Here is a 20,501-nt window from a genome sequence, read left to right on the forward strand (position 1 = left end):
TTAAACTCCAAACAGAAATACTCATGGAAGCCAATGTGTAAAGCTAATGAATCACAACAGTAAAGTGTTGTTGGGTGGCGGGGTACAGAGGGAAGCTGCCAGCAGCCCCCTCCCTATTTATGGCCATATCTGTAGGAGTTCCAGTGGCTCCACAAAGCATAGTTTAATAATCGCTGCACATGCCATATTGCTTTTCTCTGAGCACCTTTAAAGTACTGTGTCTTGGTATCATAGATAGAATTCCAGTGGTCAGCACTGATGAAAAAGTTTTTAAAGGAACACTGAGTAACTAATTTAACAGCATAGAACTATGGTTAGAAATTCAGGCGTTCTTATCAGATTGCTTGGGTTCAGTTCCTGACTATGGCACACAAGTTGGATGTCCTTGGGCAAGGCAGTTAATCAGTTTGTGTCTTGTTTCCTCACTTGTAGCAAGGAGTCATGGTATCACCAATGTCACATGCCTGTGGAGAGAATTCAGTGAATCCATATATGAAAAAGTGACTAGAATAGGGCTTGAAGCAATATGCTCAAAGAACATCAGCTGTATTATCATCCCTGGTTCTTCACCAGCTGTGCAGCCCCACACCACCAAAGTGAACAGTCTGAAAAGCTGTCCAGGGTTGGGTCCCAGGAATTTTGTATCACCTTCCCTGCTCTACCCAGTTAGGTCAGCCCCCATTCTGCCCTAACAGGACTCTGGATTCATGGTGAATTAGAGGGTATCTAATGCTAATATGTTTGCTTTTTATAAAATTATATTTTACTCTAGTGCATCCAGTCTCTATTGGAAAATTAAAAATGTTAATTGTTCTTAAAAATTTCCTTAAGGTTCTTAATAAGTTTTACAACACAACACTTTCATCATGTCAGTACTCAGATGAATTAGCTGGAAATAGAGGATACCATAGCCAAATAGAGTGAGGGAAGAAGAGAGGGAGGAAGGGAAAGAGGAAAGAATGAACCCCAGTGCAATTAGTCTAATCTTATTTGGATTGCGAAGGCATACTGTCATCTGAGAGGGGAAATGGCTGTTCCTCTGAGAGATCACAGTGAGAAAGCATGGAAAGCTTTGCAGATCAGTACTGTTTTCTAGGCATCTGTTAATGTTTAGGCTTTATGAGCTTGTTCTAAATACATTTTCTCAAAGGCAATACCAGTTTCCTAGCGGAAATGCAACTGTTGTGCTCATTTTGGCTCAGTTAGGTTTGAAACTATTTACCTGCTTGTTCAAACAGATGTGACTGCACTCCAGGATACATAGGCGAACACTGTGACATTGACTTCGATGACTGCCAAGATAACAAGTGTAAGAACGGAGCCCACTGCACCGATGCAGTGAACGGTTATACATGCACCTGTCCTGAAGGCTACAGGTAAAAGTGCAAGTGAATGTTTGTATTTAAAGTAGTATAGGACTCAGTTCTTATTGGCAATTAAGTAACATCTAATCTACGTGTTTTTTTTTTTTCTTTTCATTCTGCAGTGGCTTGTTCTGTGAGTTTTCTCCGCCCATGGTTCTCCCCCGTACCAGCCCCTGTGATAATTTTGACTGTCAGAATGGAGCTCAATGCATCATCAGGATCAATGAACCAATATGCCAGTGTTTGCCTGGCTACCAGGGAGAAAAGTGTGAAAAACTGGTCAGTGTGAATTTTGTGAACAAAGAGTCTTATCTTCAGATCCCTTCTGCCAAGGTCCGGCCTCAAACAAACATCACTCTTCAGGTAAGGTTCCCCCACTCCCAAGAGCTGATCTCATCCGAAATCAGCTCAGCTTCCAAGCATAAATGTGCATGGCGGCTTCTGAGTGATGTTGTTTCTTAAATGGACAGTTACATACTGCATAGCATACTGACAGATAATGCCACTTATGTGAAAAGTTCCTGTTAGTCTAACATTTCTGTCTGTTAAACCTAAATGGATACCACTTATTTTTATTTACTACTTGATCACATAAAATACACACACACACACACACACACACACACATTCACACTGAGAAAGAGAGCAGCAAAATATCTTTGTTTTGTGCTTAGGTAATGGCTTAGCAAGTGGCACTAGTGGGAAAGAACCCTCCTGCCAATACTGGGTATGTAAGAGATGCGGGTTCGATCCCTGGGTGGGGAAGATCCCCTGGAGGAGGGAATGACAACCCCTCCATTATTCTTGCCTGGACAATCCCATGGACAGAGAAGTCTGGCAGGCTACAGTCCGCAGGGTCGTGAAGAGTCAGACACAACGGAAGTGACTCAGCGTGCACGCATGCACAGTGCCATCTGGTTCATTTATCTCTGTGGCTCTGCAGTCCAGGTTACATACAGTGGGAGGGTGGGCCGAGTGGGGAGCTTTCCTTAGGAAATCTGCAGCTGACAAGAGTACAGATGAGACAGAAAACACCTTGACAGAATATTCAGCCAAGTGTCATTTAACTTCCACTTGAATTTACAAACTCAAATTTTAAGTCTTTCCACCAAGTCACCATTTACCTTTGAGCAAGTCATTCAGACCCCGATAGACAAGGTTAGGCTAGGTTAGGGGTCATAAATTTACATGGGGTAGATTGCGGCTGCATGTTTGTTTTATCTGTTCAGCAAGATATTTCAATATGTTTTGAATTCAAATGTGTGTAGCCAAATTCCCATGACCCCATTCCTTATATGTTTTACCCTGGCACTCCAGCAAGGGGCCAAGGCTTCTTGAGAAGTCACGAGAAATGGGACCCCGGAAGCCAGGCTGACGTTCTTTAAAAAGCCTGCCTCCCTAATTTCAAGCATTTGCTACCCAAGTTGTTATGAGAAGTACTCAGTGGTGTTTGGGCTAAAGTCCTAACTTTTCTTGGTCCTTGAAAACCTGAAAAAATCAGAAAGCAGAATAAAAACAAAGATTTCCCCCAATCATGGCATAATTTAACATGCAACATGAAAATCCATTGTGCTCAATACAGTCGCATTTCACATATGCCATAAAAATTTTTTAAAAAATCCATAACAGGAGCAAAAAGAGCAGGTAAGTGAAAATCTCCCACAAAGGAAGTGCTAAGCACATTCAGTAATGTTAAGAGTTTCTTTTTTTTTTCTTTTGGGACTGGCTTCCTTTTTAAATTAATTTATTTTTTAATTGAAGCATATTAAGTGTTTCTTATTATTGTTTTTAACAGAAAAGAAATGTGATCATTTTATTCCTGATTAGATTTTATCAGTGTTGGCTGAGACAATATAGCTTAATATATAAGAGGGGAAACTTAATTCACATTAGGCATTGTGAACTTGATATGGAAAATATTTTTCAGTTTTAATTTTCTGAAGTATAAATTGTGTAATGTCCTTATTTTTGCATATTTCATTCGACATGAATCTTTAAGCTTTAACACTGCTAATATGCATGGAAAGAGAGTAAATACGTGTTTACGAATGTAGAAAAACGTTCTGAAGTTCTTTATGAATTTATTTATAACAAAGTAATCCAGGAACAGGTCATCTTTCAAGTAATCATTTCAGTGTGTAGTAGTATTTTCTCAGAGCCGTAAAGAAGAAATAAACTAAAAGTCTCTTCACTAGGACGTCTTGTTTCTTCTTAATGAAGTATGTATGAACAGCTATTCATCCTGCTAATTTCAAGGTTACTTCCCACCAGATTGCCACAGATGAAGACAGTGGAATCCTCCTGTATAAGGGTGATAAAGACCATATTGCTGTAGAGCTCTACCGAGGACGTGTTCGTGCCAGCTATGACACCGGCTCCCACCCGGCTTCTGCCATTTACAGGTGAGGATCTCTCAGTTACTGGTAAAGGTGAAAACAGTTGCTTAAGGCAGAACTGCTTCTCTTCTATTGTTGTGTTATGGGAAGGGAAGGAATAATTTGACTACAGCAGACTTTGTAAGTATATTAGAGGCCTGGCAATATCAGATAGCATACTCAAGTTGGATAACTGAGGAAGGATTTACTAGATGACTGTTTACAAAGGTTGGTTGGGACAGTGGAGTGATCTGAAATTAGTAACTTGGGATATTGCTCCTGCCCGTGGGCTTGAAGGAAAGAGGGGAGACAGCAGTTATGGAAGTCAGTGCTCAGAAAACGAATTGTGGAGAGGACTACCTGACAGAAAGAAGCATCTCCACCTTCAATGGAGGAATGCTTTCAAGCCTCAGGGAAGGAATCAGGGTTTTAAACACTCGATTTCCCAATAGCCTCCTGCCCATGCTTCTTTCTGGCCAATCAGATGCCAGAAAACATCAGACCACCCACTGATCTCGGTAATGTAGCTCACACATGAGCCTCTCAGGGCTCGGCACCGGGAGAAGATGGATGGAGAGTAGTTCTAGAGAAAGAGATGCAGGGTACCCAGCACAGGGAAAAATTTAAAGTTACTATTAATGCAGTCTGTATTTATTGAGCACTTGACGTGTGTAAGGCATAGTTCTAAGCTTTCAGCAACAAAGTTCCTGCCCTTAAGAAGCTTACACATGAGAAGCCAATGGACACCTCCAAGATGTGTATAATCGTATCATTCATTTTGGAAGTTTCTAATAACATACTGAATTGATGATATACTGAATGCGGTAATGATATACTGAAATGTGAATGGAGGAAGATACACTGCTCAAAGTATGCTTTTTGCATAACCGTCAGAGCCCCTCCTTTGGGTCTCAACAGCAATCATTTGGCAGACAAGTTACCTAGTTATCGAGTTTATTTCTTCACATGTTTAAATAACTGCCACCATCTAGAGCAGGATCACAAATTCATAGGCAGTCAGTTTTCCCAGGTGGATAACTTAAATGAACTGTAGGCTAATTGCAAACAAATGATATGTGCTCTCATTCTTTTATTCTTGAAAAGATTCTAACCTTTTAGAGAAGCATTTCTGGATTACAAATAGCCTTGGTGTTGGCACCATAATAGGAATGATTGTAAGCAGAGTGAACTAAAAGCAAATCGTTGTCAAAACAGAACTAGACCTTTTCTACTCGGGTCTCCCTGAATGCTGCCATGTGAAAATGTGGACCCAGGTTTTGCCAAAACTTCTGATTTTTCAAGAAAAAAATTGACACTTTAAATATAAAGTTTTCCTTCCTTAAATATGATTCACATTTTTTAAATGCCATTTGTGGCAAACGAAACACATTTGTAGACCAAACACACTGGGCACCAAGCTTGCGGGCACTGACTGAGACATAAAATGGAGATACTGACCTCTATGTTACTGACGTCATACTTATATATTTTCCATGTGTTTCACATGTTATTAATCTTTCACAATGGTTCTGGGAATTAGATGCCAATTGTAGCCATGAATGGAATTCAATAAGTCCTTTTCATGGTAAGCTAACCCACTTGGGAATATTTAGAGCCTAGAAACAAACACATAATTATTGGTTTCCAAGTAGATTACAATAGTTACTTCATCTCTAAATGGTGATGAATTAGTGCCAATATTTTCAGTGTTGCTAGGTCTTAAATTTTATAGCCTCAATTTGTTTCAGCTCCTAAAAAGATTTCAGAGTATTGATTTTATGGTTCATTTTTGATGTTTTGTTTGTTTGTCTTATTTTATGCAATGAAACAGCATAGAACTGTCAGAAGCTATAGGAAAAGTTCTTGGAGTTGGCTTATTAAAGCTAGTGTTCACATAAAATACACTTAAAATGCTTCTAGATGAGTTGTAAAAACCCAAGTGATTATATCCAAATGAGGACTTACTCTAAAGAGCTTATTATGAGTTTATGTTCATTACTATTTTTGCCTAAAAATAGAGTATACCTTGCTTCTGCTTGAAGATCATCTAATAGAGACATCTGTTATGAGGGCCAGGGAAAACATAGCATTTGTTTATTTCTTGCTCTTAAGTTTATATCAAAACAATCGACAAATATTATTGCATTATTTTTAAGTAAAAGAAAAGAAGCAACAGTCACCAAGAATTTGAATAGAGAGACCATACATAGATTGATTTATTGATCTACTGATATAGATAATGTTCATGTATATATATATGACTAGAGTAGTATTCCAAATAAGTAGGAAAAAAGTTCCTGTGACATAGACACTATTAAGAACATTAAATTCTTTCAACACCTTAGGAGAATCTAGTTTTTGAGAAGTAATAATCATAGTGTGAGAGCTGGACTATAAAGAAAGCTAAGCGCCAAAGAATTGATGCTTTTGGACTGTGGTGTTGGAGAAGACTCTTGCAAGTCCCTTGGACTGCAAGGAGATCCAACCAGTCCATCCTAAAGGAGATCAGTCCTGAATATTCATTGGAAGGACTGATGCTGAAGCTGAAACTCCGGTACTTTGGCCACCTGGTGCAAAGAACTGACTCTTTTGAAAAGATCCTAATGCTGGGAAAGATTGAAGGTGGGAGGAGAAGGGGACGACAGAGGATGAGATGGTTGGATGCATCACCGACTCAGTGGACATGAATCTGAGTAAGCTCCAGGAGCTAGTAATGGGCAGGGAAGCCTGGGGTGCTGCAGTTCATGGGGTCACAAAGAATCGGACATGACTGAGTGACTGAACTGAACTGAACTAAATCATAGTGCCTAAGATGTGTTCAGATCTAGGCTTGTTCAATTGCTATATATAAACTGTAGCAAGGTATTTAATTTTTCTGTGCTTCAGAATTCGTAATATTAATTTTTCTGTGCTTTAGAGTTCTCATCTGTAAGTAATAATATAGTGCTGCTGCTAAGTTGCTTCAGTCGTGTCCGACTCTGTGCGACCCCATAGACGGCAGCCCATGAGGCTCCCCCGTCCCTGGGATTCTCCAGGCAAGGACACTGGAGTGGGTTGCCATTTCTTTCTCCAGTGCATGAAAGTGAAAAGTGAAAGTGAAGTCGCTCAGTCGTGTCCTACTCTTAGCGACCCCATGGACTGCGGCCCACCAGGCTCTTCTGTCCATGGGATTTTCCAGGCAAGAGTGCTGGAGTGGGGTGCCATTGCCTTCTCCGAATAATATAGTACCTACCCCATAAAGTCTCTTTGAGGATTTGATTCTACACTTAGCTCTGTCCTCACTTTTACCTTACTTTGTCTTCATTATCATCTCCTTCTAACAACAGAGGAAAATCTTTCTGGTGTCTATTTCTGGAGTGCAGCAAGAGTTAAAAGTGCATCCTCTATCCTCTATCCTAGAAGTATATCATGTTTTTAATTTCTGTGAAGGGGAATTTGGAAATAGCTTTCCCACTTCTGGAAATTTATCCCATAGGTATACCTAGAGACATAGAAATGATGTATGCACAAGGTAACTCACTGTGGCATTGGTTCTAAAAACAAAAGTTAAGACACAACCCAAGTTTCAATGGGCAGCCACACAATGGAATATACTGTAAAAGGAAAAAGGAGTAAGGGAGGGGAAGAGAGGAGAAAGTTCTCTATGTAAGATATTGAAAGATTTCCAAGGTCTGTTGCTCAGTTCAAAAGAAAAAAGTGTAGAGAGCAGTGTCAAAACAAAGTAAGGTAGAGAGGAGTGTCTTTCCATTTTTATTTTCATGTACTTTCATAAAGAAAAAACTAGGGATAGAGAGGAAAGAATGTGATGGAGTCACAACTGGTGTATAAATACAATTTTATATCATTCTGATTTTTAAACCATTTGAACATCACTACAACTCAAAACCAAAACTGAAGCAATGGAAAAGAACAGGTACTCTAAAGACAGTCTGCCTTGATTCAAGTCCCAGAGTTGCTATTAACTGTGTGTCTTGGTCAAATTCTGGTCCTCACCTGATAAATGGAGATAATAAATCACAGTTTCATCTCTGTAGGACTGTAGTAAAAATTTTATGATTCAATTCATGTGGAGTACTTATAATGCATACCAAATAATAAGTGATGATAGCTGTTTGGATCATAAGTTCAGAAAGTCCAGAACTAACTTCATTTCCTTTGCTTCACCCTGGTACATTCGTAATTTCATTGAGAGGCATCACCATCTTCTTGGTCATTGTAGGTATAATGAATTATTCTTAACCTTTTTCTTTCTTTCACCTTCAACTTGAAATTTGTCGGAAGCCCTATTTCTGCTCTTACTAATTTTCTAGCATTTATTTAAATGCCTCTGTCCTTGCTCAGGCCTTCTAAGAATATGCACTCTGGTAAAAAGTACCACATCTCCATCATTACAGCAAAGCCCATCAATAATACTGTTGCCATCAGCTTTCACCTAACGGGCTTAATAAATATTTTCTTTGGTTGAATGAAATTTTCAAATCTTGATGTGTTTCCACTTTATATAACTTTATTAAATATACATTATACTAATGTTTTAAAAGGGAATATTTTTACATATCCTTACCTTGGAGAATTTGAGTTCAGTTCATTGAATGATTTTATGTTACATGAAATATACCTTGGTAAGACTTTGTTTCCCAAATTATGCATTATTTAATGTGCCATTGGAGCATCACATATGGGAATAATTTTGTACACCAGGTGCATTGTTTGAATTACCTAGTTAATTTTCTACATTAATGGGAATGGATTTTGTTTATTTTAGTAAAATGAAATCTGTTTAATTAGGGGAAATTGGCATCCATTAATATTGTTTCTATTGTAGTGTATTTTGGGTTTAAAATTTTTGATCTTAGATGTCAATTATTTTCCCAAATGAATTGACATGAGAACCATTATTTCATGGAAATACATTTAGAGGTAGTACTTAACAAGTTGTAAGTGTGTTTAAGAAAACCAAGATGTAGTACTGGTTTCTTTTCCAGTAGAACTAAAGTGGTGTTCACATTCCCTCATTATATTTCTTACATGATTTCCTGCAGACATGTATACTGTTAACAGGGGCTGCATACGTGCACTGGTGCAGAGCAATTGTTTTCACATAAGCTGCACCACAGTCACCTGAAAGGTATGTTAAAATACAGAGTATTGGGCTCCACCCTCTAGTTTGTGATTCAGATCCCAGATGAGCCTCAGTTTTCATTTCGTTTCCATCTGATCTTCCGGACCAGGGACAACAATGTGAAAACCATTTGTGTGAAAGTAATTGTGTGAAAACCATTTGTGTGAAAGAAAAATCTGAGCTGTGCTCTGAGAGCTGATGGTGTACATTGCTTCTCTTATCCAAGTTTCAAGACTTCATAGTTGATGTCAGCCTTGTTGGGAATATTTTCCACCAGAGTAATCACCAGATGCTACAAATCCGGACTCATTCTGTTTTTCAGAGAGCCAGTTATTAAATATTAGCCTGCACCCTGCTAAGAGAGCTAATCAGCAGCAACAAAGATGCCATAAGCAGCCCAACAAATGGATGGATGTAGAATATGGCATGCATGCCTAATTGTTAGAATGCTTAGAGAATAGCATAAAGGGGGACTTATTAATAGTGCTATGAATGAATGAATGACAGCCCAAACTTGAGGCCAGCATCAGCAGTAGTCCCTCAGACAGGGACGGGGTAACACTATTTTCTCAAGTAGGCTGATAATCACTTGCCCTTCAAAAGACCTTTTTTTCATCTAGGTAGGCAGAAACTTAAAAAAAAATGTTAATCACAATTGTCTGCTTCCTTCTTTAGATTCAAATTAATGTCATTTTCCAAACCAGACAGCTTCTTTGAAAACAGTCATTACTATTTAAAAATTAGGAAATCAGATGTACACATTACAAAAGCACAGGACCAGACCATGCCTTCATCAGTTTCATTACTCAGGGAACCGGCACAACTTCAGGGGACTTGCCTCTGCAGACTGTTAGGCTTGCTTAGCTACACAGCTTCTGGGTTATGCAACATATAGGCTTACATTAAGAAAAAACGAATTAATATCATTGGAAAGACAGACAGTAGATAGACTTTATATAGTCTTCTTTCCAAGGTGAATAACTCAGCTTGACAGGCTGTATGGGAAGGCACCACTTTTTATCAGCTTTGTAACTTTGACAATTTGCGCTTCCATTTCATGGGGAGACTTGGAAGTAACTAACGTAAAGTGCCTAGTCTAGGCAGAGTAGGATAATTGGTAATGCTGAGATTTATGGATACTCTTCATGTTCAGATACACTGATGCTGAAGAATAAGGACTCAGGTGCAAATACTATTGTTTTACATGTGACTCCTACCTTATGTTCAAATGTAGAAGTTTCTCTCTATTTTTAGAGCCTTTTCATTTAAATTACATACATACAGTCTCCAACTTATGATGGTTCCAGTTAATGATTTTGCAGCTTTATGATGGTGGAAAAGCAATATCCATTCAGTAGAAACCATACTTAGAGGTTTGAATTTTGATCTTTTCCCAGGCTAGCTATATGTGGTATGATACTCTCTTGAGATGCTGGATAGTGGAAGCGAGCTAGCCATGGGCTCCCAGTCAGCCACCAGTGTAAACAACCAGTATACTTACAACTATCCTATTCTGCTTTTACTTTCAACCCAATATTCAATAAATTATATGAGATAGTCAATGCTTTATTATCAAATAGATTTTGTGTTAGATGATTTTGGCCAACTGTAAGAAGCAAGAGAGTTCCAGAAAAACATGTACTTCTGCTTTATTGATTATGCCAAAGGCTTTGACTGTGTGGATCACAATAAACTGTGGAAAATTCTGAAACAGATGGGAATACCAGACGACCTGACCTGCCTCTTGAGAAACTTATATGCAGGTCAGGAAGCAACAGTTAGAACTGGACATGGAACAATAAACTGGTTCCAAATAGGAAAAGGAGTACGTCAAGGCTGCATATTGTCACCCTGCTTATTTAACTTATATGCAGAGTACATCATGAGAAACGCTGGGCTGGAAGAAGCACAAGCTGGAATCAAGATTGCCAGGAGAAATATCAATCACGTCAGATATGCAGATGACACCACCCTTATGGCAGAAAGTGAAGAGGAACTAAAGAGATTCTTGATGAAAGTGAAAGAGAGTGAAAAGGTCGGCTTAAAGCTCAATATTCGGAAAACGAAGATCATGGCATCCAGTCCCATCACTTCATGGGAAATAGATGGGGAAACAGTGGAAACAGTGTCAGACTTTATTTTTGGGGGCTGCAAAACCACTGCAGATGGTGACTGCAGCCATGAAATTAAAACACACTTACTTCTTGGAAGAAAACTTATGACCAACCCAGATAGCATATTGAAAAGCAGAGACATTACTTTGTCAACAAAGGTCCATCTAGTCAAGGCTATGGTTTTTCCAGTGGTCATGTATGGATGTGAGAGTTGGACTATAAAGAAAGCTGAGTGCTGAAGAATTGATGCTTTTGAACTGTGGTGTTGAAGAAGACTCTTGAGAGTCCCTTGGACTGCAAAGAGATCCAACCAGTCCATTCTAAAGGAGATCAGTCCTGTGTGTTCTTTGGAAGGAATGATGCTAAAGCTGAAACTCCAGTACTTTGGCCACCTCATGCGAAGAGTTGACTCATTGGAAAAGACTCTGATGCTGGGAGGGATTGGGGGCAGGAGGAGAAGGGGATGACAAAGAATGAAATGGCTGGATGGCATCACTTTTGGTGATGGACAGGGAGGCCTGGTGTGCTACAATTCATGGGGTCGCAAAGAGTCGACACGACTGAGCGACTGAACTGAACTGAACTGAAGCCAGTATAAGTGTTCTGAGCATGCTTAAGGCAGGCTAAGCTTATGATGTTCACTTGATTAGGTGTATTAAGTATATTTTCAATTTAACCATATTTTCACTTTATAGTGAGTATATTCCTCAGTTGTAAGTTGAGGAAGAATTGGAATTTGCTGCAAAATACATTTACTTGATAAATTATTTTGTAAAAACTTCTTCTGTAAGCTCTTATGCAAGTACATAAATACATTTAATCCCATTTGGCTTCTCATTTCTTTCCACTTAAACAATTGGGCAGGGAAATTGTTTTATTAGCATTCCTGCTTCACAGATGAAGCATCTTTAGCCCAGAGATACCAAAATGAGATGGCAAGTTGAATTTGTCTGGTTTCGGATTCCTATTCCACTGCACAGAGTATGCCAACAAATACTTTAAAATTTTTAAGGCAAAGAGCAGGGGTTCACATAAGCGAAGGAAGTGAAATATTTATCTTCACTACTGAAATACCTTAAGATTAACCATGGAGAAAGAAATATTGTCCTTGTTAATGTGTCCTGCAGATATAAAGGCAATCAAAGACAATTTAAGACCCCTCTTCTTTTAAGCCCCAAGTTTTTAAACTCTGTAGCAAAGCACGAGACAAATGAGTAACAGCTTTCACACATCCATTTAGAAACACAAGAAAACAAATCTCAGGTAATAGATGAGTGTAGTAAAACTGAATTACATAATATGGTAGTAAATGCAATTTATGTTCCCAGCGGAAAGGTTCACTGTTAAGTGGTTCACTTGCGACTTTTGTGAGTCGTGGAATGTATAGTTCCCTAGGGAGAAGTGAGAGTGTTTGTCAATACTTATCAGGACCCAGAAGGATATTACACATTGCAAGTGGATAGGTATGAGATGACCATGATAGACTGTAAAATCAATGATGGCTCAGTTTTATTCTGCAACAACTGGTGTGTCAATCATTGCTTTTATTTTAAAAGGGTATATAGATAATAAAGAACTCCTGGACAAACCCCAGATCTCTGGCTTAAGGAAACAGCATGAAACACTAATTTTGAATACTCTTAGCTTGGCCATATTCTCTTCAGGCTCCATCCACAGAATATCATCTTAAAACCTGAGAACCTAAAAACATTAATTTCACAGTACTTATCTGTTTAAAAGCTTGGCAAAGCCTCACTTGATTCCTGGGAAATATAGATGGAATTAAGTTCACTGGTAACTCTTACCAAGTTCTGGAATCATCAGATTAGACATTGAAAGCCTTTGGGAAGAGAAAAATGTAGTCATTCTGAATTTCACTTATAAATGGGAAAATAGGATCAAAAAACAAGTTTTACATCTGTATATCTCATATGCATTTTCATAATCTTCAGCTCTCATTGTAAGTTTATTACATATTTTTTCCAGTTCAGTGATTTTTAGTAAACACAAGTTTGCAACCAACATAGAAGATTATTTTCCTTAGAATTTTATTCCTGGGCTAGTTGGGAGAGAAATCATCTATTAAAGCCTTGTTACTAACACAACATTGTAAATCAGCTATACTCCAACAAAGATTTTTCTTAAAAAGCTTATTACTGATGAGAACACGTGCCATTTGTATGGTACTAGTGCTTGGATCTGGAGAAGGCAATGGCACCCCACTCCAGTACTCTTGCCTGGAAAATCCCATGGACGGAGGCGCATGGTAGGCTGCAGTCCATGGGGTCGCTAAGAAGCAGACAAGACTGAGCGACTTCACTTTCACTTTTCATTTTCATGCACTGGAGAAGGAAATGGCAACCCACTCCAGTGTTCTTGCCTGGAGAATCCCAGGGACGAGGGAGCCTGGTGGGCTGCTGTCTATGGGGTCGCACAGAATCGGACACGACTGAAGCAACTTAGCAGCAGCAGCAGCAGTGCTTGGATCATAGAAAAAGCAAGAGAATTCCAGAAAAACTTCTGCTACATTGACTATGCTAAATCCTTTGTGTGGATCACAACAAACTGTGGAAAATTCTTAGAGATGGGAATACCAGACCACCATACCTACCTCCTGCAGGTTAAGAAGCAACAGTTAGAACCAGACATGGAACAAAGAACTGGTTCAAAATTGGGAAAGGAGTACATCAAGGCTGTATATTGTCACCCTGCTTATTTGACTTATATGCCAAGTACATCATGAGAAATGCTGGGATGGATAAAGCACAAGATGGGGTCAAGATTTCCGGGAGAAATATCAATAACCTCAGATATGCAGACTTCTGCCACCCTTATGGCAGAAAGAGAAGAGGAACTAAAGAGCCTCTTGATGAAGGTGAAAGAGGAGAGTGAAAAAGCTGGCTTAAAACTCAGCATTCAAAAAACAAAGACATCGGCATCTGGTCCCATCCCTTCAGGGCAAATAGATGGGGAAACAATGGAAACAGTGACAGACTTTATTTCCTTGGGCTCCAAAATCACTGCAGATGGTGACTGCAGACATGAAATAAAAAGACGCTTGCTCCTTGGAAGAAAAGCTACGACCAGCCTAGACAGTGTATTAAAAAACAGAGACATTACTTTGCCAACAAAGACCCATATACTTTGCTGACAAAGGTCCATATAGTCAAAGCTATGATTTTTCCAGTAGTCACGTATGGGTATGAGAGTTGGACCATAAGGAACGCTGAGGGCCGAAGAATTGATGGTTTTGAACTGTGGTGTTGGAGAAGACTCTTGAGAATCCCGTGGACTGCAAGGAGATCAAACCAGTCAATTCTAAAGGAAATCAACACTGAATATTCGCTGGAAGTACTGATGCTGAAACTGAAGCTCCAATACTTTGGCTACCTGATGCAAAAAAACTGACTCATTTGAAAAGACCCTGGTGCTGGGAAAGATTGAAGGCAGGAGGAGAAGGGGACACCAGAGGATGAGATGGTTGGATGGCATCACCAACTCAATGGACATGAGTTTGAGCAAGCTCCAGGGAAGCCTGACGTGCTGCAGTCCGTGAAGTCGCAAAGAGTTGGACATGAATGAGCGACTGAACAACAATAGTGCTTGCGTTGTGTGCTTGTGTTATTATATCTCTACCAATCTTTAGTGCCATCTTACAGTCAATGTTAAAAATAAAGCTGAACTAATTTAATTTCCTCTTGAAGAAGATCCTGAAATAGTATCCAATTATTTATATAATGATGGTGATGCAGATGACAATACCAATGCATACCATTTAACTTTGCACTTTCTATAGGCTAGATGTTTTGCTCTGAATTAAAACAAAACAAAAAAATATTTCACAGGGATAGACCTCAGTTTAACCATAGGAAGGGGGAATATTTGTTAACATTTACTGAAGAGATGACTGAAGTTTATTAGCAATTAAGTAACTTATCTAAAGTTAAACATTTAATAAATTCAAGACCAGAATTCAAATCCAGGTTTATCTGCCTCCAAAATCTGTATGTTTAACTAGTAGTTGCTGTTGCTATTCAGCATATGCCTTTTGAAGAGTCATATTTAAGATCACTAACAGTTGATATGTAGCTTTATTTATAAAGTATCTTCTTTGTATATTGGACTTTATAGAAGGCTTAGTGGTAAAGAATCTGCTGATCACTAGTGGAGATGAAGGAGACATGGGTTCAATCCCTGGGTCAGGCATATCCCCTGGAGGGGCAAATGGCAACCCACTCCAGTACTGTTGACTGGAGAATTCCATGGACAGAGAAGCCTGGCAGGCTACAGTCCATGGGGTCACAGAGTCAGATGCGAGTGAGCACACCTGTAGTTGGAAATGTAGTGAAATTTGCTCTATCATGTCCCCCATGAACTATATAGTCCATGGAATTCTCTAGGCCAGAATACTGGACTGAGTAGCCTTTCCCTTTGTGACCCCATGAACTATACAGTCCATGGAATTCTCTAGGCCAGAATACTGAACTGAGTAGCCTTTCCCTTCTCCAGGGATCAAACCCGGGTCTCCCGCATTGCAGGCGGATTCTTTACCAGCTGAGCCCCAAGGGGAAGCGAGCCTACCTGTATTCCTTGTATATTATCTCCTCTGTTGATTTTAGTGGTGTCATTTGTTGGGATAATTAAATGTATATGGGGCAAAAAAATTGTTTGGCACATCTAACATTTATTTTTTTAAAGATGATATCTGAAACAGGTTATCAAAATCCCCACATATGTGGACACTTTTAACTACTTAAGACCAGAGAACATCAAGTGTTTTCACAGCTGTACATTATGATTTATATTGTCAAATCACAAAAAACACTTTGGTCTATGCTGGTGAACAGTGGAATATGATTAGACTCCTGTGATAAGAACGAGACAGAAATGTCAATACATGTCTTTCATTATTTTCCAGGCTTGACCTATTTGCAAATTTAAGTATCAGTGCCTGGAAATTTAAGCAATCATTTTGCTTAGGGAGGGCTTCGCTGGTGGCTCAGCGATAAAGAACCCACCTGCCAATGCAGAAGCCACAGGAGACGCAGGTTCAATCTCTGGGTCGGGAAGATCCCCTGGAGCAGGAAATGGCAACCACTCCAGTATTCTTGCCTGGGGAATCCCATGGACAGAGGAGCCTGGTGGGCTACAGTCCGTGGGGCCCCAAAGAATCAGACACAACTGAGTGCCTGAGCACGCATGCACACTTGCTTGGGGAGTATTAGGTATTCCCAGTCTTCCTATTATATGTTCCCATATTTCCCTTTTTGAACCATTTTTCCAGTCTTTCCAATCAATATCTCGAATATTTGTTCTTTAATTTTCGCTACCAGTCCTATTTTTTTGTTTGTCCCCTGTTTCATTGGCCCGATATAACACTTGTACTAAAGTAACAGTCACCTTTAAACCTTATAGCACCTAGTTACTAATTGCCCCTAACTTCATTTTTCAGTTGTCATGTTCTGTTTACCTAAAATTCTTAATCTCTTTGTTTTTGTCCATTTTATGTATTTCCATAAGCCCTCTCAAAGTTTCTAGAAGGTGGCGGTAATGATTGTTAGACCTGGCCCTTTAAAGTTATAGAAGAGAAACTGAAGAACCATTATCATCACTAGATTCTCTAGATATGACTCTGTTAAGCATTCCAATTAATCTGCTATTCCCACCTCTCCACTGAGCATAATCATCTTCATAGTAATATCATTTGATGGAAAATCTTCTGAAAATTGCAAATAAAATGAGGGTATATTTTCAATTAACAAATTTCAAAAACTACAGTGATCTTACCAAATTGCTTCTTCCTGTATTTATGTGCATGTTTGATTCTGGTAGGTGTTACTGTGTAGTGCTTGAGAGTGCAGCGACCAGTGATCCCCTAACATCAATGCCTAAAGAGTATATTTGGCACAGCTGTAGGCTCTTTGTGTTTTGAACACAATTTGGAGTAACAGCAGCTGAAGAAGAAAAACTCTAATAGCATTTAAAATGCATACATTATGTTTTGTAATTTCTGCAAACCGGAAGATTGTGACTAGACAGTAATAAAATGTACTCATTTCCGCTTATCCCAGTGGGAGGGCTTTCCTGGTGGCTCAGACGGTAAAGAATCCACCTGCATTGCAGGTGACCTGAGTCCAGTCCCTGGGTCAGGAAGATCCCATGGAGAAGGAAATGGCAACCTACTCCAGTATTCTTGCCTGGAGAATCCCATGGACAGAGGAACCTGGTGGGCTGCAGTCCATGGGGTCACAAAGAGTTGGATACAACTGGGCAGCCAACACTACCCCAATGGGAGAACTTTTGTATTACCTAAGAAAACTTTTGTGTTACATAAGAAATAAAAAAGGATTGTATCTCCCTGAAAGTATTCATTTTAAAATCAGTTACTTATCTTTATTAATGTTAGATAGGAGTATATTTTCCCCAAAAGAACTTGGTCCAGTTTGTTTTGTACCTCCTTTTCTTTAATAAATAAATAATTGGAGAATCAGCTAAGGTATTGTGTTTTGTTTTTTGTTTTAGTGTGGAGACAATCAATGATGGAAATTTTCACATTGTGGAACTACTTGCCCTGGATCAAAGTCTCTCCCTCTCAGTGGATGGAGGGAGCCCCAAAATCATTACCAACTTGTCAAAGCAGTCCACTCTGAATTTTGACTCCCCTCTCTATGTCGGAGGTAAGCCCTTTCTCAAATTTCCTGGATTCCCAAACCCCATGATTCTCATCACAGGTTAATGCTGAAGCTGTTGATACCTGGTGCCATGGCCAGTGATCAATCATTGATGAACAGCAAGGATAGAAAAGAAAGAGTCCTAGATGGGTGTAAGAGTCTATTTTGTAAAGCTGACCCTGGGTCTAATATGTAGTCGGGTGGAGGACATTAATGTTTCTTTTGTGTCTATCACTTGCTAGCTGATTTGCACATCAGATAATTGTTTGATCTGGTGTATGGAAAAAGAAAGCTGGTTATAAGTCAAATCAGACAATGAGAATGATGAGAAAACAAGTTTGATGCAAACTGAGGAGTACATGACCCACCCCAGCTCCCTTAAGGAGGGTAACACTACCAGCTTCAGTCAGATGTCACTATGCTTGAGTGTCTTTACTGTTAGTCAAGACTAACAGTACTGTTAGTCACAAACTCATCTACAGGATAGGAGAGTTAGTAATGAAATCAAGTGAATGAATGAACAAATTAAATTCACAAATTGTATTGGGACAATGGGAAGTACTTCTGTTGAGCTCAGAGCTTAAGGGGAATGATAAAGAGAGAAGATTGAAAAGGTGGTTTAGGGCTTGAAAAGACAGAGTGAAGACTGTTTTTAAGCAACAAGAAGGCAGATGAGCAAATATAAGGGATGGACAGAGATCTGAAGGAGCACAAAGAAGAAGAACCGCAGTAGGGAAAGCTAGCATATTGAAAAGCAGAGACATTACTTCGCCAACAAAGGTCCGTCTAGTCAAGGCTATGGTTTTTCCAGTGGTCGTGTATGGATGTGAGAGTTGGATGGTGAAGAAAGCTGAGCACCGAAGAATTAATGCTTTTGAAGTGTGGTGTTGGAGAAGACTCTTTGAGAGTCCCTTGGACTGCAAGGAGATCCAACCAGTCCATTCTGAAGGAGATCAGCCCTGGGTGTTCTTTGGAAGGAATGATGCTAAAGCTGAAACTCCATTACTTTGGCCACCTCATGAGAAGAGTTGACTCATTGGAAAAGACTCTGATGCTGGGAGGGATTGGAGGCAGGAGGAAAACGGGACGCCAGAGGATGACATGGCTTGATGGCATCACCGACTCAATGGACTTGAGTTTGAGTGAACTCCGGGAGTTGGTGATGGACAGGGAGGCCTGGCGTGCTGCGATTCACGGGGTTGCAAAGAGTCGGACATGACTGAGCAACTGAACTGAACTGAACTGAGAGAATCCTTGTACTCTTGCGTAAATCTGGAGGAGTAGATATAACCTGGAGATAGAATTTCAAATTTCAAGCAAATGAGTAAGAAAGCATATGATGGTGAATTGAGTTGCATCAAATTAAATTACATTGAACTGAGATGAATTGACTGATGAAATCAACTCATTTTACAGATAAATAAGCCAAAGTTTCTGAATGGGTCAATGTAACCAATTTTTTCACCATGACAGGTATTTTAAACTTTACATCAATTATTTTCACAAGAACAACCTGGGGATGCTACATATTTTTACCAACCCCTCAAAGCCTTCCCTAAAAGCAGTTTTGAAAAATTTCTGAAATTCCAGAGCACCTCTGATTTTAATAATTTTAGCAGTAGACAATCTGAACACTCCTATAGAATTTCAGGTTTTTTTAAAGTAGTTAAAAGTTTTTGGTACAATTCTGTAAAGATTTACTGAGCACCTCCCATAAGCTGAGAACTAAGTTAATAGAGGCATAAAGAATAAAAAACTGAAAAAAAAATCATCCCTTCTGTACCCAGGGGAGTGGAGCAGACAGTCACATCCTCAAGAAACCATAATGCATTGTAATAAAAGTATCTTATAGAAAGTCTGGGCAGCAAGATGACTGATCTGTTTGCTTCATGGGAATCACACTATGGGATTCATTAACAGGCAAGAGCCTCCATTGTTGCCTGTGGTTGGAGAGAAAAGAAATTGTATTTGCTAAGCATCTGCTGTGTTCTCAGTATAATGCTTCTTTTACAGTCTTACCCCCAGAGAATGTAGGAAGTAGGTATGATTTTTTGTTTTATAATCGCTAAGGGATTATCTCAGGGACTCCTAGAACATGTCCAAGTTCACAAAGCTATGAAGCTATGATAGAGACCTCGTTTGAGTTCAGGCCTGTCTGCACCCAAAGCCACCTGCATTGACATTCACTTCTTACACAGTCTAACTTCTGTGGCTTTTGGTTTGTTTCCGGACTTGTCCTTCACCAGATTTTTTTACACTTTCATTAGAGATCATTTCACTGAGTGTTCTAAGACCCCTTTAAAATGTGGTTACAAAAATAAATAAGTATGGAATGGGAGTGCTTGGGCCAGAAGCTTGATGATGCAGTGGTTAGGATTGTGCTTCCATTGCAGAGGGTATGGATTTGACCCCTGGTTGGAGAACTAAGATCCCACATGCCACATGGCATGGCCAATAAGTAAGTAAGTAAAGAAGGCAGAGCACCAAAGAATTGATGCTTTCAAACTGTCGTGCTGGAGAAGACTCTTGAGAGTCCTTTGGACAGCAAGGAGATCAAACTAGTCAATCCTAAAGGAAGTCAGCACTGAATATTCATTGGTAGGACTGATGCTGAAGCTGAAGCTCAATACTCTGGCCACCTGATGTGAAGAGCTGACTCACTGCAAAAAGACCCTGATGCTGGGAAAGACTGAGGGCAGGAGGAGAAGGAGAAGACAGAGGACAAGATGGTCAGATGGCATCACCGACTCAATGGACATGAGTTTGAGCAAACTCCAGGAGATAGTGAAGGACAGGGAAGCCTGGCGTGCTGCTGTTCATGGGGTCACAAAGAGTCGGACATTACTTAGTGACTA

At 39.6% G+C, this 20,501-nt stretch overlaps 1 protein-coding gene across 4 annotated transcripts in view; it reads left to right on the forward strand.

Annotated features, from left to right (window-relative positions):
• SLIT2 (slit guidance ligand 2) overlaps window positions 1-20,501 on the forward strand; it is a 403,430-nt gene that overhangs the window by 375,369 nt on the left and 7,560 nt on the right. For all 4 annotated transcript variants that reach the window (XM_060417558.1, XM_004009724.5, XM_060417559.1 and 1 more), the window contains 4 exons: window positions 1,239-1,376; window positions 1,487-1,727; window positions 3,636-3,766; window positions 17,498-17,652. In XM_060417558.1, coding sequence (XP_060273541.1) covers window positions 1,239-1,376; window positions 1,487-1,727; window positions 3,636-3,766; window positions 17,498-17,652 — 665 coding nt within the window. The remainder of the gene's footprint in view (window positions 1-1,238; window positions 1,377-1,486; window positions 1,728-3,635; window positions 3,767-17,497; window positions 17,653-20,501) is intronic.

This window comes from Ovis aries, chromosome 6 (genome assembly GCF_016772045.2).
Source record: "Ovis aries strain OAR_USU_Benz2616 breed Rambouillet chromosome 6, ARS-UI_Ramb_v3.0, whole genome shotgun sequence".
NCBI classification, from domain to species: domain Eukaryota; kingdom Metazoa; phylum Chordata; class Mammalia; order Artiodactyla; family Bovidae; genus Ovis; species Ovis aries.